This window comes from Vidua chalybeata, chromosome 19, assembly GCF_026979565.1.
Source record: "Vidua chalybeata isolate OUT-0048 chromosome 19, bVidCha1 merged haplotype, whole genome shotgun sequence".
In the NCBI taxonomy this organism is placed as follows: Eukaryota; Metazoa; Chordata; class Aves; order Passeriformes; family Viduidae; genus Vidua; species Vidua chalybeata.
In genome coordinates, this window is record NC_071548.1 from 7,261,582 (window position 1) to 7,277,553 (window position 15,972).

At 61.6% G+C, this 15,972-nt stretch overlaps 1 protein-coding gene across 10 annotated transcripts; it reads right to left on the reverse strand.

The window, feature by feature from the left end:
- Nucleotides 1–3,001: 3,001 nt before the first annotated feature.
- Nucleotides 3,002–15,818, reverse strand: CEP131 (centrosomal protein 131). Of its 10 annotated transcripts, none has more exons than XM_053959990.1 (27): nt 15,800–15,818; nt 14,169–14,361; nt 13,083–13,168; nt 12,216–12,330; nt 12,000–12,118; nt 11,779–11,895; nt 11,517–11,684; nt 11,228–11,345; nt 10,280–10,396; nt 9,477–9,645; nt 9,264–9,364; nt 8,964–9,146; nt 8,428–8,622; nt 8,176–8,313; nt 7,775–7,900; nt 7,579–7,695; nt 6,667–6,696; nt 6,144–6,246; nt 5,712–5,913; nt 5,369–5,476; nt 5,147–5,264; nt 4,932–5,006; nt 4,706–4,848; nt 4,252–4,429; nt 4,008–4,136; nt 3,318–3,378; nt 3,002–3,238 (listed from the first exon to the last, which is right to left on the reverse strand). In XM_053959990.1, the coding sequence occupies exons 2-27, from the start codon at nt 14,337–14,339 to the stop codon at nt 3,024–3,026; spliced, it is 3,402 nt and encodes a 1,133-aa protein (XP_053815965.1). In that variant the 5' UTR covers nt 14,340–14,361; nt 15,800–15,818; the 3' UTR covers nt 3,002–3,023. The 10 variants fall into 10 exon arrangements, with proteins under 10 accessions (XP_053815965.1, XP_053815964.1, XP_053815966.1 ...); XM_053959989.1 differs by lacking the exon at nt 15,800–15,818 and adding an exon at nt 15,665–15,721; XM_053959991.1 differs by lacking the exon at nt 15,800–15,818 and adding an exon at nt 14,738–15,072 and having other exon boundaries at nt 8,428–8,619.
- Between the last annotated feature and the right edge of the window lie 154 nt (nt 15,819–15,972).

Here is a 15,972-nt window from a genome sequence, read left to right on the forward strand (position 1 = left end):
CCCCCTGGCAGCTCCCAGGCAGGCCCTGGCAAAGCTCTGGGTGCCACTGGTCACCGAGCCCACCCGGGAACCAGGCTGGACTTTCCTTCAGGATCATGGCAGGACAGTCCTGTCCCATCCTGTCCCATCCCCTTCCTGGGAACCCCCTTGTCCCAGCCCTTGCTGGGCTCAGCTCTGAGCACGGGGCTCGCACATCCCCACCGCCAGTTTGAATATTTAAAGCCAAATTTTGCGTACACGATTAATTTTTTACAAGCCTTCAAGCCTGCACAGAACAGCACCACGCTGCACATGTCACGCTGCCACAAATAGATACAGGCCTGGAAAAATTACCGGCTGCTAGGAGAATAAACACGTTGGAGCCAGTTTCTCCCTTCTCCCTTGCCTCCACATTTCTCTGCTCTGGAGCAGCTCTGTCCCACAGGACCCCCAGTCCCTCTGCCAGGGGTAACAGGTGACTGCTGATGCCCCATCAGTCATTTTGGAGACCCCTGGCTGGGGTGCAGCTCATGGGCACCCCATTGCTCCCATTGTCCCCCTCCCCACTGGGTCCCTGGTCCTTTCTGGATGTGCAAATGGCCGTGACCCCACATGTGGGACACCCGGAGCTCCTCCATGAGCCTTCCTGGGCCTCAGAGCAGCTGAACAAAGGTGGCACTGACCTGGTACAGTCACATTCACCTGGTGCAGAAGCATTTGGAGTCTCTCGGAGCTTTGGTGCCATTGGTGCCCTCTGGACCAGCCATGGTCCCGTGGGAGTGGGTGGCCACTTGCCACCGGGGTGGTTTTCAGGGCCAGCCTCACTCCCTGTGCGGCTGAGCTGGCACTGGCTGAGTCACAGCCAGGTGGGATGGGGTGGGCGGCTGTGCCGAGCCCACACCGGGCACCCACCCACCAACACCGGGCACCCACCGGGCCCAGCCACCCCCAGCACACTCAGCTGGTCCCAGAGTGGGTGGGACAAGGACGAGCTGAGGCCTTCCTGGCACTGGGAAAAGGCAGGGGGGCTTCGGTGAGTGGGAGGCGATAAAAATCACCCGGTGTTGTGCTGGGGGTGGCAGCCCCGGTGCCCAGTGTCCCTTCCCTCCTGTGTCTGGGAAAGGGTGGGATGGGGAGGAGAATGAGGATGAGGATGGATGGGATGGGGATGAGAATTAGGACTGGAGGGGATGGAAGTGAGAATGAGACAGGAAAGAAGACAAGGACAGAGATGGACTGGGGATGACACTGGGATAGGGATGGGTTAGGGTCATGAGAAAGGAATGTGTGCCAGCCCAGCCCCGCTGTGCCACCCTGCCCACCTTGGGAAAACCTGGAATCCCCAGCTCAGCTGGGACACCAAGCACAGCAGCCCCATGCCCCAGCACCCTCCGTGCCCAGGTGACACCCCCAGCAGCCCCATTTGACACATCCAGGAGGAGGGATGAGCTCTGTTGTGGCCACCCAAACCCACCCCCTGCCCTGTGCCCCCTGCCGCTTGTCCCGCTTCCCACCAGATTTCCAACGTGGCTGTAAAAGGGAAAGACCCAAAGGAGAATCGAGGGCCAAAGCCCCAGGGAGCCCCTCAGGTGCAGCTCTGAGGTCGGGGCTGTGGCAACGCTGGTCCAACCCCGGCAGAGGCACGGGGTGGCACCGGTCCCCTGACATCCCCTCGCGGTCAATTAGCAGGGGAGATTACAGATCTTTCCCAAGGGGAGATTACCCTGCTCGGATCCTGCCACTTGCTCCGGCTTCTCGGCTGATTTGTCTGGGGCTGCAGCTAATCCCCTCCCGGGCAGACACCAGATTGAGCCGCGATTCCCGCGCGGCGGCTGCCAAAGCCCCCTGTGCTCCTGACCTCCTTCCCGGCCCCGCGGCGGCCAGCGGGCTCCGCTCACCGCCTAATCCCGGGGCAGCCGGGGGGACAGGGGCTCCTGAACCTGCGGGATCTTCGGCAGAGCCCGCAGCGCCGCCAGCGTGGCTGAGCGCCGGGCTCGGCAGGGACAGGGACAGGGACAGGGACAGGGACAGGGACACGCTCCTGCCACGCGGCCGCCGGTCCCGCGGGACCCCCGGGCTGCGGGCGGGGGGCGCCGGCGCAGGCACGGGCAGCCAGCCGGTGAAAATCCGCATCCCCGTTATGCAACGGCGCTGATTTATTCATGCCTGAACCGGGCACTGGCCTAGAAATCAGCCCGGGCGATGCCGGGAGCCCCCGCGGAGCGGCGGGAGCAGGGCCGGGCACACGCCGGGGACCGTGGGTGGGTGCCCACCGCACAGCGGCGATGCCGCACGGGGCTCGGGGTCCTACACCGGAGCCGCAGGGCTGGGCACAGGCACAGGACCCCCTGGCCGGGCAGCGAGGGGGCCGAGCCCCCTTCTCCCACGGCAGATTCCCAGAGCCGCTGGCCCGAGCGGGGGCTGGGCAGAGCTGGAATCGGAAGCGGCGCTCAGGAAACTCCTGAGGAAAAGAAACAACAGCGGAACAAGTGCCGTGCCCGGCCTTTCCTGGCACACTGGGATGAGCTCTCCTGCCTGGCACAGTGGGGAGAGGGGAACAGAGACCGGCACGGCCACGGCTCCGCCGTGCAGGGCCCAGCCACCCTCTGTGTCCCTGTCCCGGCACAGGGACCAGAAGGACGGAGGGGAAACACCAGGGACTCTGCTGAGAAAACATCTGCCGGCTGCCGCTCCGAGTCCCGGCCTGGGGGAGGGACCAGAGCGGCTGCACACCCCGGCCCAGAGGAAACAGATGCCACCGGCCCAGCCCAGGCATTTCCCGGCCCTGTCAGGGGGTGTTGAGGAATCTGCAGGTAGCAGAGGCTGTGGGATCACATCCTGCCCTGGCTCTGCCTCCCTGCATCTGGATATTTCAGTTTAGAATGGGAAGCAAGGCGTGGATTGGGGTGCTGGGCACCCTCAGAGCAAAGGGAGGGATACAGGAATGGGGTTGGGAAGGTGGGAGTGGACACAGACCTCGTGGAAGTGCTCTGGCACGGACGTGCACAAGTACAGAAACACCTGTAGAAACCAGCAGAGATTTATTACCAGAACAAAACTCCCAACCATCTAAAGGCCACCAGGTGTCCCAGCACGGCCAGGGCATTGGGCCCAGGCTGTGGAGAAGGAGGGAGGAGGGAGGGGAGGGCCCGAGCCCGGCGCCAGCCCCGCTCCCTGCCCGGCAGGACGGTCACTCCGCGGCCAGCTGCCGCTGCCGCTGCAGCAGCGATTCCAGCAGGCTGGCTCTCTGCACGGCCGCCTGCACCGAGCACAGGGCACAGGGAGCTCGCAGTGCCCGCCCAGCCACAGCCAGGGCAGGCCCAGGAGCCCTCACTCACCTCGTACTGCTTCCGCAGGCTGCTCATGCTCTCCTCCTTCCTCAGCACCGCCGCCTTCACCCTGGACACGGACATGGGGGGCTGAGCACCCCAGTGCCCCACACGGGGCTGGGCCCTGCCCCAGGGGGGAGCTCAGCCCCTCTCCCCAGCCACAGCTGGGCTCCAGGTGCCATCACACGCTGGCAGCACCTTTATCCCATTGGTGGGTGCTGTGTAGTGTGGACTGACTTGTCTACAGGAAGAAAGGCACATTAGCTTCCTAAGGTTTAATTATCATAGCATTTTGGGGATGTCCCGGCTGCCCTCAGCCTCTGTGGCTGTGCCCTGACCCTGGGCCCTGTCCCTCTGGAGAAGATCACGTGGCTGCAGTCACAGGTATCATGTGTGAGCCACAGAGAGCCCCCAGGAGGTGACAGTGATCCTGGCCAGGGCTCCTGCCAGGGAGGAACGCAGACAGAGCTGTGCTCCACTGGCCTCTCCTGGCACTCGTGTCCTCCATGCAGGCAGAGGAGCAGCCCTGGGGGCACGATGGCGCAGAGCAGGCCAGCAGTGACAAGGGACAGAGGATTCAGGGTGGCCGAGCAGCAGTCAGTTCAGACAAGACTCCTCTGCCTGGTTTGCCTGGACAGGGCTGGAAGCCATTCCCAAGGATGCAGCACTGAGCTCCTGCACTCTGCCTGGGCTCCTCACCTCCTGTGAACCTCCTCCAGCTCCTGGTCCTTCTCCCGCACCAGCCTGTCCAGCTCCAGGTGCTGCCGGGCCCTCAGCTCCGCCATCTCTGCCTTCAGCCGCGCGTTCTCCTCCTCCATCCCCACCAGCCTGTCGGCAAACTCCTGCCAGATCACCTCAGTCAGGCCTCTGTGCCCCTGGGACAGCCGGTCCCACACACCCAAGGCATGGGCCAGGCAGGGCCCTGGCTCTGCTCCTCGCTCACCTTCCGGATCTCCTCCAGCTCCTGCTCCTTGTGCTTCAGCAGGCCCTGCAGCCGGATGCTGTCCCCTTCCAGCTCGGCCAGCCGCCCCTTGAGCTCATTGCAGCGCTCCTGCAGCTTCCGCTCCGACCGCTCCAGCTCCTGCAGCTCCACCTCGTACTTGTCTCGGATCCTCTTGATCCTACGGGCAGGAAGGACAGGCAGCCTGGCTCATCCCACTGCTGCCTGGCTCATCCCAGCCCCACTCCTGCTGCAGGAGGGATCAGGACACAGCAGCAAGGGCAGCGCTGCCCCACAAGAGACCTGGGGCTGTTTCCTCAGGTGAGAGGTAAGCTTTGTGTCTGTGAGCTGCTCCTTCCTGCACTACCACTGCTCCAGAGCTCACTGGAGAGATGCCCAGGGGACAGGGAAAACAGACCAGCCTCTGGAGGACCTGGGACCTCCCTTTCCTCCTCACCTGTTCTCTGCTGCCCTCTCGCACTCCTCCTTGGCCAAGGACGTGTCGGCCTCCAGGCGCTGGATCACCAGCTCGATCTCTTTGTCCCTCTCCTTCCTCATCTCCTCCCGCAGCTCCCGCTCCCGAGAGAGCAGCCAGGCTTCCTGGAATGGAGACAGCAAATGTGGCCTCAAATTCCTCTTAGAGCCCATGGGCGGCATCTTTGGAGGACAGCTCTTGCCATTACCTCCTTCTTCACGTAGTTGGCCTCCCAAGCCTGCTTCTCCAGCTCCAGCTGGTCCTTCAGCACCTTCAGTTCTGTCTGTGAGGAGAAGGGAAAACAACAGCTCAGCCCTGGGACTCTCCCGTGCTGGCTGGGAGCAGCTGCTGGGGCTGCTCCTGTGGGGTCCAAGGCTTGGTGGTGCCAGCACCCAAAGGGCTGGAGGTGAGGGGGAACCAGACCTGGTGCCGCCTCTCCTGCTCCTCCTTCTCCTTGGCATAGTCGTCCCGCAGCGCCCGGGTGAGGGCCGAGCTGTTGGCCTCCAGCTGCCGCCGCAGCTCCTCTGCCTCTGCTCGCTGCCTGCACAGACACAGCTCCCAGCATCCACACCAGCCCCTCTTCCCACGGAAATCTGGCCCAGGGAGCCCGGCCCCACAGCTCAGGGCTGCCCCCAGCCTGCCCACCTGGCTGCTTGCTGGCTCAGCCGCTCCTTCTCCTCGGCCACCTCGGCATAGAGCCGGCGCCGCTGCAGCTCCAGTGCCTGCTCCTCCTGCTCCAGCTGCTGCTCACACCTGTGGGGCACAGACACTCCAGGGATGTGCCTTCGAGCACTCGGCCTCTTCACGCCGCCCTTCATGGTGCCAGAGGACGCTCCCAGCTCAGCAGCATCGCCCACCTGAGGCCGGTGGAGAGGAAGGGGCTGCTCCCCGTGGAGCTGCAAATATTGGGATGCCAGCAGCAGACTGGTGCTGGACAGCACCCCAGACCTGTGAGCGCCAAGCCGGCGCCGAGCCCGGGGTGACGCACCTCTGGCGGGCCCGCTCCCGCTCCCGCTGGCTCTGCTCCTCCTTCTCCCGCTCCAGCAGCCCCCGCAGCTCCTGCGCCTGCCGCCCGTAGTGCAGCGCCGCCCGCTCGTCCGACTGCAGCAGCTCGGCCTCGTGCAGCAGCTTCAGCTGCCGGATGTCCTCGCGGTGCTTGGCCATGAGCTTCTGGATCTCCGGCTCCAGCCCTGGGACAGCGGGAAGGACGGGCACGGCTCGGCCTGGATCCCACCCGGTGCCCTCGGCCGGCTCAAAGGGGCTGGCAGGAAGGGGGGGATGAGCACAGAGGGGTTTTTCTTGCCCTTTGGCATCTGCTCCACCAGAAACAGGGAGCAAACGCCGCCCACACCAAGGAGCTCTTCCCAATCTGCCTGGCACTGCCCTGGCTCCAGCTGCTGCTGAGGGAACCTGCCCGTACCTTTCACCGTGATTTCTTTGATCTTTTTGGTTTTCTCCTCAATCCACTTCTCCCGCCGGATTTTCTCAGTTGCGCTCATGAGTTCCTTCAGTTTCTTAATCTCCTGTTTGGAAGCAAATGGGAAAACCTCAGAGAAGCTGGGAGAGAAAAGCCCTGGGAGGCAGGCTGTTGGGAAGGAAGCTGTGGGGCTGCACATGGATACTCGCACAGCCCTGGCCAGGTGTGCTCTTCCAGCCCAGAGAAGTGGCCACACACTCTCCCAGAGCCTTCTCCTCCATCCCCTTGGGAAAGTGCTCACTGCCAAGACACGAGAGCACCGATGGAGAGGGAAGGGGAACTGGGGGCTGCCGAGGGTCTCTGCATGCAGGGCAGCCCATCTGTCCCTGTGTGATGGTGCTTTCCTCTCCAGCCTTCCCTCTCGCTGCCATGGAAAACCCTCTGGCAGGGGGTGGAGCAGGGCCAGAGCAGGTCAGGGCACGAGAGCAGAGGGCAAGGCACAAAAGAGAGCAAAGACCACATTTACCTCACAAAAGGGGCCCAAAGTGCGCCAGACCTGGGGAGAAAGAAAGGAGGGGATGGAGAGAGAAGGGGAATGGTGGGCAAGAGGCAAATCCACACAGGCGTGTCTGCGGGAGCCACGGGCAGGGCAGGAGGCCAAGGGGGCAAGGGGAGACAGCACAAGGGACAAGGACGGGGACAAACTGAAGGACTGGCCAGGAGCCTGTGTGGTTGGAGCTGCTCCAGACACCAAGGGACCCCCATGGTCTGGCCAGGCATGAGCTCAGCTCCAAGGTCAAGGACAAGCAGGGACTGGGACAGCAGAGCTGGGATGAGCCCAGTGGTGCTGCCCTCCTGCCAGGCCTGGCACAGGGCGAGCTGAGCTGTCTCCATCCACAGGAGAAGCAAAATTGCTCCACGGCATTTGGGTTTGTGCCAGCACTGCACCCTGGGCACCCCCAGCCTGGGAGAGCTCTGCCTTCAAGGGGATCATGGAATCACAGAATGGTTTGGGTTGGAAGGGACCTTAAAGTTCATCCAGTTCCAACCCCTGCCCATAGCAGGGACATCTTCCACTATCCCAGGCTGCTCCAAGTCCTGTCCAAGCTGGCCTTGGACACTTCCAGGGATGGGGCAGCCACAGTTTCTCTGGGCAACCTGTGCCAGGTGTGTGGGAAGGGTCTCTCCAAGCAGAGCCTGGGAGCTTACACTGTCCCTTGGTCAGTGCCATGCTCCCGGCCCTGAGCAGCAAAGAACAGGAGCCTTTTGGGGAGCCAGGACAAAGCTCTGTGGTCACAGGGACCTTCTGTGCACAGGGAAGAGCTCCTTGGAGTGTCCAGGTCCCACCGAGGTGGCAGAGACTGTACTGCTCCAGGCAGAGGCCCCATTTGAGCAAAATCAGCACGCACGTGTCCCCCCATCTTCCCTGCCCCCTCACCAGCTCGTGCTGCTCCTGCATCTGGGTGATCTTCTGGCCGTACTTGTGGTCCACTTGTTTCAGCTCTGCCACCACGGCCTCACACTTCTCACTCAGCACCTTCTTGTCATCGAGGAGCTGGGCAGAGCGAGGAGCCGGCATCAGGCAGGTGCAGCCACCTCAGCCTCTGCCTTCAGGAGCTGGGATGAGGGGTTACCTGGTCAATGAAGGCCAGGTGCCTCTGGATAGCTGCCTCATACTGCTCCCTCTGCAGCCTGAGCTGCTGGCCAAGCTCCTGCTCGGTCTGTTTGATGTGTCGGTCGGTCAGTTCCCGCTGCTGAGTCTGTGGGGTCAAACAGCCACGACATGGAAATCACCATCAGGCCAGGAGAACGAGGGACAGAGCTAAAGCAAAGCCCTGGTGCTCACATCTCCCACCCCTGTCAGCAGGAACACCCAGCCCCCCAGGACAGAGGAGAAGGGAGCTCAGCCCAGGTCCCGGCTAGATGATCTTTAAGGTCCCCTCCAACCCAAACAATTCCATGATTCTGTAAAATCAAGGGATAGTCCTGATCATGTGCTTCATAGTCCCAAGAACCACGTGTGAGGCTGACACACCAGAGCAGTCTGCAGCAGGCTGATGGCTCTCTTCTTCTCCTCCACTTCCAGCTTCAGCCTCATCATGGAACTTGTCACCTCTGTAGCAACCGCTGACACCTGCTCCACGTGAGCCAGCTCCTCTTCCAAAAGGAAGCCCTGCCACAGCAGAAAAAACATGATGAAAAGGAGGTGGAACCACCTGGAATGAGGGCAGGGAGATGGGGGATGATTCCCACCAGGAATGGATTCCCACACCACAGGTGGACTCACCTCCCGCTGCGTGGCTGAGGCGGCCGACCTGGGCCTCTCCTGCTCCGACTTCTCCATCTCATCCAGGAAACTGATGATGCTTTGGAGCTTGGCCTCCGAGAGCAGAGCCCCGTCCTCTGGGACCCCTGGAGGGTGGTTCAGCTTCCCAAACTTCTCCAAGTTATCAGCAGTCAGGGAGTTGGAGCTGGGCTCCTGCTGGGAATTCACCGTGGTGAGTGAGCACCCAGGGAAAGGCTCGGGAGAAGAGGTGCTGGTTTGCCTCCATCACTGGAGCCCAGTCCTCCCACTGCACCCAGCCTGATCCTCTGGGCTAAACCCTGTCCCACCACCAGCCTTTGCATGGGTTGCTGCTCCTTGCAAACATCCAAGCCCTCAAAGCACCAAACAATTCCTCTACCACCTCCACGCTCCTCCACCTCCTGCTCCAAATTCCTCCATCACCCACTCCAAGCTCCTCCACCACCTTCCCTGGCAGTGCCCGGCTGTTTCTCACCAGGCAGCCATTCCCCACACAGCAATCTCATTCCCCAGCTCACCCTGTCCATCCAGGCATGTCTGTCCTTCTTGAGGAGCTTGGGAGGGGGCAGCAGCTCCGGCTCCTCCTCCAGCAGCCGCAGCGTGTCCAGCAGCTCGTTGAGCGTGACCTTGGATGGAGCCCTGCTGCCAGCAGCCACTGCTGTCTCCAGGTCCTCGTTACCTGTCTCCCTGGAGCTCACATCCTAAGGGAGAAGATGAGAGAGAGTTTTCTGGGTCTCCCCCGAAGCCAGGAAAGGCTCTGATGTCGCCCTGGCAGAGCAGCTGCTGCCAGGGTCCTCAGGAAGCACAGCCAGACCCACCTGCAGTTTGTCCTCTGCCCCAGGGTCCTGCAAGGGCACAGAGCCAAGAACTCCCAGGCCGCTTCCTTCTGGCTCCGAGGCTGCCGAGGGGGAATTGGCCTCTGCAGGAACCAGGCTGTTCTCAGGTACTTGCCCCAGCCAGCCCCTGGGAAGCAGCTCCTCAGAGCAAACCCCTCACTCCCACAGCTCTGGGGACACGCCAGAGGGACTCACCGGTGTTGTTGGCTTTGGTGAGGCTGCTGGCCGGGCTGGCATTCCTGGCTGAGGCAGGTTTGGCACCAGGCTTCTTCTTGGGCACCCTCCTGCTCTCCTTCACCAGCACCTGCTCTTCTGCCGAGCGCTTCGCCTCCGAGGCCTTTTGGGCCCTTTTCTGCTGCAGCTCCTGCAGGGACAGAGGAGCCATCGATGTCCTGAAGCTTTGGAAAGGCACAAGCCTGTGTTTGCAAGGCTGTGGCAGTGTTTTTGCATCCTCCAGCTGCTCACTGATTGTTTCCCCCAACCCCCTCCCCCGATGGAACATGTTTCCAATTAGGGCAAAGAAAATTTGGGGTTTAAAACATCCCCAGCTTTACTGCCAACTCCTGCAGCCTGTGCCAACCCCATCTGCACCACCAGCTGCAAGAGCAGGGTGACAACGACGTGTTGCTTCCTGCCAGGGGACATGGAGCGGTACTCGGCCCTCTCTGGAGGGACCCTGCTCCTGAGGAGAGTTCCATTCCCAGGGCACAGACATCCTTGGCCATTCCACAGAGCTTGGAGTCTCCCTATCTCAACGTGGTCACCATTTTCCTGAGAACTACACAGAAACCAGCACTGTCTTCACAAGCTCAGCATGAGCTGCCAAGGCTTGGCAGGAGTGCAGCAGGAAACTGCTCCGTGGAGCTTCCATCTCCGGAGGGAACACTCCATTTCCAAGGCTGGCCCTGCCCCTGCCCCATGCCAAGGCTCTGGAGATGCAGAGAGGCTGTTGGATGATGCCAACAAATGGTGTCACACGGGCCTGGCCCTGGCCCTACCTGGATGGCAGCGTGCCGGGCCAGGCGCGCCTTCTCCTCTCGGATCTTCCGTCGCTCCTCGTCCTTCCTCTCCTGCAAATCCAGGATATTCCCCTCCTCCATCCGCTGCTGCCTTTCCTTCCAGAGACGAGGGTCAAAAATGTTACTGAGAGCTCTCCAGCACCCAGCACTAAGAAGTGGGAGGGGCACCCACACCTGGGTCACCCCATATCCAGGCTTTCCATCCTCTCCTCTGTGCAGGTGAGGAGCTCTCGGCACAACTCCACTTTGGAGCAGCTCATTTTCTTCAGATTCTTAATGCTGCTATTATTATTATTATTATTATTATTATTATTATTGTTATTATTATTATTATTATAATTATTATTTCATCCTCTGGGTCTGCAACCACGGAGGAGACAAGGCTTAAAAATAGACTCACATGCAAGAGCAACGGAGCTTTTCATTACTGGGATAAATAATTGAACACAAGGAAACACAAATAGCTGTGAAACCTCGTCACTCTAACAAGCCACCTCATTAGGGATTCATTAGGATGAGCCGATATGGGGCATCCCTCCTCTGGCCACCAGTGTGGCAATTCAGGGAGACTTGTGCTGCTACTGCCAGGGTCTGACTGCTCCCCGTCAGGGGGCTGGGGGAACTGGAGCCGTGTGGTGCTGAGCCTTTGGGTCTCAGCTCCTGCTGGAACCCAGCCCAGGCTAATCCCTGGACACACAACTCATCTCAAAAAACACACACAACTCATCTCAAAAAAATCCCAGCACAACTCTGAGGGAACTGGACCCTCCCCAGCTCTCTGGACCATGGAGGGGCTGGTTGGATGTGAAGCCAGAACCCCCTTGACTTTGACAGCTCAAGTCTGGGGACTAAAGGGACCCCAACTGGGTGGCCAGTGGGACATGGGTGTCGGGTGGTCTGGGCTACAGAGCAGGGGACAGGACCAACCTCCCTCTTGGCAGCCATCAGGCGCCCCAGAGCCGCGGCCGCCGTCCTGTGCCGCTGCGCGTGCCGCCGGTACCAGCGCTGGATGGTGACAGCAGCCAGGTTCACCTGCTGGATGAACCTGTGGGGACAGGGAGGGAGGGTCAGCACAGCCCCAGGAGCAGCAGATGGCGTCCCCACAGCACCAGGACCTGCAGGGGCCTTTCCCCAGTGTGAAATCCCACAGGAGAAGAACAAGCTCCCCTGGAGCTCCTCACACCTCCTGGCAGCGTCCTCCTGCTCCTTCCCTCACCTCTCGGCCTCCTCCTCGGTCACCTCCCTCCTCCGGGGAACACTGCTGCTGCTGCTGCTGCTGTTGTTGTTGTGGGTCATGATGTTGTTGCTGGAGAAATTCTTCTGAGACTTCACGAGGCTGCTGCTGCCTTCCCCGTCCTCGTTCGAGGCCGCTTTGACAACATTGCTGGGACAGAAGATGAAGCCACTCAGCCCTGTCCTGCGCCACACACGACCCCGGGGCCAGCCCAGCTGCAGAGCCAGGACACCCCCACACTCACTTGAGGGAACTGGGAGCCTGGTTGGAGCTCTTGGGAGGAGCAGGGCCCTTCTCAGCAGTGGAGTAGTTGTTGTGCACCATGGTGGTGACGCAGTTGCCCATTGCGCCTTTGTTGCTCCTTGTGTGGGGAGACCAGGAGCGTCAGAAACAGCAGCTTCCCCCCTCCAGGTGTTTTCTCCGTGCAGTTGCACCCACTCTCCCCTTCAGGACCCTCTGTCCTACCTGTTGTTGGCGGTGAAGTTGGCAGCCAGGAGCACCGTGGCTTCCTTCCTCCTCATGCCCGCGGGCGGCTCGAGGCCGTGGGAGCCAGAGGGGCCTGGGAACACTCGGGGCTGGTCATCCTGCCAGGGAGTCAGCAGGGGTAAGGACACCAAACCCACCTCCTCAAACACCACCAGGAGCACAGAGCCACCCACTCCCAGAGCCTGCCATCCTCACCAAGATATTCCATGTGGTTTTCTTTTCCGGGGACGTTTTGCTCAGAGCTGCCAGTTTCTTCCTTCCTACTGGATCGCCCTCAAAGAAGGCCAGGAAGTCTCCTGTCTGCTCCGAGCTTCATCCAGACCCAGGGAAGGCAGAGAGGAGAGAACAGAGGTTCTGGAATAACTCACAGCCACAGGACACACTCTGGCTACACAGGGCACTTGGAAACTCCAGTGTGACACAGGAGAAAGGGGCTGGAGAATTGTTACATGGCCACAAAATCCACCAATGATTCAGAGCTTTGGGTTCCAGGCTGGTGTGTGGTGATAGGGACGGGCACAGACCAACAGGAGAATGGAAAATCCCAACTCAGAGGGCACTGGGAACAGAGAACTTTGTCTCCTCACACAGCCCAGTTATGGCCTGGAGGGTCCATGAGGGCTGTTGGAATCAAATGGAATGTTTTTTGTCACAGCCACAGAAACACACTCCATTTCCCCAAATAGAAATTCTTCCCTGTGATGGTGCAGAGGCCTTGGCACATGTTGCCCACAGAATCTGGGCAATACTCTGACAGAGAAGTGTCCCAGGCCAGATTGGATGGGGCTTGGAGCAACCTGGTCTCGTGGAAGGTGATCCTGCATGGGACTTTAAGGCCAGGCTGTTGCGTGATCCTTTGGAACCCTAAACAAGGGACTTCCTCTTCAAAAAAATAACCCAAGTGCCAGACCTTGGTTTTCCAGGGCCAGGTTTTAACTCCTGAAGTGCATGACAGAGCTCAGGGTATTTTGGAAAGGCTCCTGTTCCCCCCCAGGACCAGGACACACGGGTGGGGTGTCCCCCAGTGCCAGGCACAGGACAGACAGACACAGGGAGCTGTACCTGTGTGAGCTGTTCGCCCGCTGGTTCACCTGGGTGGTGCTGTTGGACCTGCGCAGGTTGTTCATGGCCCGGGATCCCGCATCTTCCTGTGGAGAGCAGGGATAAATCCAGCAGCCACGTTCAGGGGGAGCACAGGCAGGCTCCCCCACCCTCTCAGCCAGCGGGACACGGAGTTCCCACTACCCCAGGGCTGCCAGGCTCTCCTTGAGGCAGCGGGCAATGACACCTCGCTCGGGCGCTGCTGAGCCAGCAGGAACACATTCCTTAGCACCAGCTCCCGGGAACAAGGGCGTGGGAATGCTGCCAAGGGATTACTCAGCACGGAGCACAGGCTGTCTGCTGCTGGATCCTGACAGAGCCCAGCAAGCACCTGGGGCTCGCTGCCTCTGTGGAACCCCCACTCCGGAGCCCCCGGCGCGGTGGGAACAGGGGGTGCTCCATGAGGGGCAGGCTGGGCCTGACAGCCCAGCAGGAGACACCAGGAAATCGGGAGTTTCCAGATGGAAACTGGCACAGGGAGGTGAAGGGCGAGGAAGGGAAAAGAGGCAATCCTGATGCTTGCTCTTCTGCACCCAGCAGAGAGCCACGAGCAGTGATTGCTGAGGGAGGCGCCAGAACAAAGCCGGGATGGTGCTGGGGGAACCACGGCGAGAGGGACGTGGCTGTGCCTGGAGCCATCCCATCTACCAGGCACAGGAGGGAAGGACAGGGCTCACCAGGGTGAGAGGGACATGGCCGTGCCTGGAGCCATCCCATCAACAGGCACAGGAGGGAAGGACAGGGACACACCAGGGTGAGAGGGATGTGGCTGTGCCTGGAGCCATCCCACAAGCCAGGCACAGGAGGGAAGGACAGGGACACACCAGGGTGAGAGGGATGTGGCCGTGCCTGGAGCCATCCCATCTACCAGGCACAGGAGGGAAGGACAGGGACACACCAGGGTGAGGGGGATGTGGCTGTGCCTGGAGCCATCCCACACGCCAGGCACAGGAGGGAAGGACAGGGGCTCACCAGGGTGAGAGGGACGTGGCCATGCCTGGAGCCATCCCATCTACCAGGCACAGGAGGGGAAGGACAGGGGCTCACCGGGGCGTTCCTCTTGGCTTTACCATCGGCAGCCACGGACACGGAGCGTGCCACGAGCCTGGCAGGAGAGGCGCTGCCGGGGCGCCGCGACACCGGCGCCGGGAGCCCCGTCAGGATCAGGTCTGCCACGTCGGGGCTCTGGACGGAGCAGCAGCTCCGCGTGCTCTTCATGCTGGAGCAGCAGGAAGGAGCCCTGCAAGCACAGCACAGAGAGGGGGGAAGGCATGGAGCAGCCAGCCTGGAACCAGGCGCCGCGGCAAACACCGGCACTCGGAGCTGGAACTGCTGCCCAGCAGGACAAAACACCTTCCTCCGAATTGCCACATGGCAAACAACCCCAGCACGGCCCTGGAGAGGCTCCAGGAGAGCTCCTCACTGCTTTCACCCAACCCTACGGCTGCCCACGGGCTGCTGTCACATTTATGGGCCGGGATTCCAGCAGAGGACTAAAGGGAGGGAAAAGCCCTGCTCCCCATCCCAGGCGGCTTCACTGGACACAGCCCGTGGCTGCCAGAGGATCACACGGGCCCAGAACGGCCCCATCTGTGCAGGCTGGAGGTTCAGCTCACCCCACATCCCACACGGGGCTGGGATGCTGAAGAACCCCCTGAGCAGCTCCCGAGGGATCCTCCCCCTGCCAAGAGTTCCTTCAGAAGTGTCCGTGCCCTCTCAGGGGTCACAGGAAGAGCTGGGCCCCCCTCCCAGCTCGGGGCAGCACATTCCCACCTTTTCCCCTTTGCATCCTCCCAGCCCCAGTGCTGATCCAGGAAAAGACCAGATTCCTTTATCTCTTTACATTTATTACCCACACCGTCCCTAAACCCTCTCCCCCGGCAGCCCTGGCTTCCCCTCTCAGGGCTCCACCACAGCCCTTGGCAATGCCGCGGGCTCCACAGCCCGGGGAAACAAACGGCTCTCATGGAAACCGCTGGGCTCAGGGCAGGAAAACAGGCTCAGGAGCACAGGCCAGCACAGCCCCCCGAGCTCCCAGCCCCTCAAACCCCTGAAGCTCAGACCCCTCAGCTCTGAAGCCCCAGGCCCCCATGGCCCCCAACCCCATTATGACCCAGAGACAAGCCCTGGCCTGAAGCTCCCAAATCCCTGAGCCCCTCAGGATCACCCAGGTCCCACACCTTCCTCTAAGCTCCCAAAACCCAGACCCCTCAAATTCCCCCACTCCCAAGGTGCGGGACCCCAGCCACAGCTCCAAGCCCAAGCTCCCAGTCCCCAGATGCCCCCAGGACCCCCCAGGACCCCCATCCCCGGCTCCCGAGTCCCCCAAGTCCCAGACCCCCACCAAGAGCCACAGGGCACCCAACCCCAAATCCTCCGTGGCCCCCAAGCCCAGAAAACCCAGTCCCAAGCCCCCCCATGACCCCAGCCCATGACCCAGGCCCTCATGACCCAGATCCCTCCAGGACCCCCAACTCCCAATCCCCGCAGACCCCCAGCCCAGACCCCAACCCCTCACGACCACGGTAATGGGCCCCACGCACCCACAGGCGGGTGAGACCCCCGCGCCCCGGGGGTGATGTCGAGAGTGGGGCCCTGGCCCTGCCCCCGCTCCCCCTGGAACTCCCTCTGCTCCCCTGGACCCCCTCAGCCGCCATTAAACGCCCCCATCCCCTCACCTCCGGCCACAGCCATTGGGCGGGGCTGCCGGCGAGCGGCCAATGGGAAGGGAGAAGAGGGCGGGGGGAAGAGACGCGATTGGTTGAGGCGGAGGAAGGGGGCGGGAATAAGGAGGGATGGAGGAGGAAGGCGTGGCCGCGTCGGGGGCGCGGCTTATTAGGAGCGAACCAAT

Excerpts from the sequence above, each read along its gene's own strand:
- CEP131 (XM_053959990.1), bottom strand. The coding sequence starts at position 14,339 with ATGAAGAGCACGCGGAGCTGCTGCTCCGTCCAGAGCCCCGACGTGGCA. Across the intron at positions 12,331-13,082 it reads CGGGCGAACAGCTCACACAG|CTCGGAGCAGACAGGAGACT; the intron begins GTACAGCTCCCT and ends GTCTGGATGAAG. Across the intron at positions 7,696-7,774 it reads ACCTGGCCTTCATTGACCAG|CTCCTCGATGACAAGAAGGT; the intron begins GTAACCCCTCAT and ends CGCTCTGCCCAG.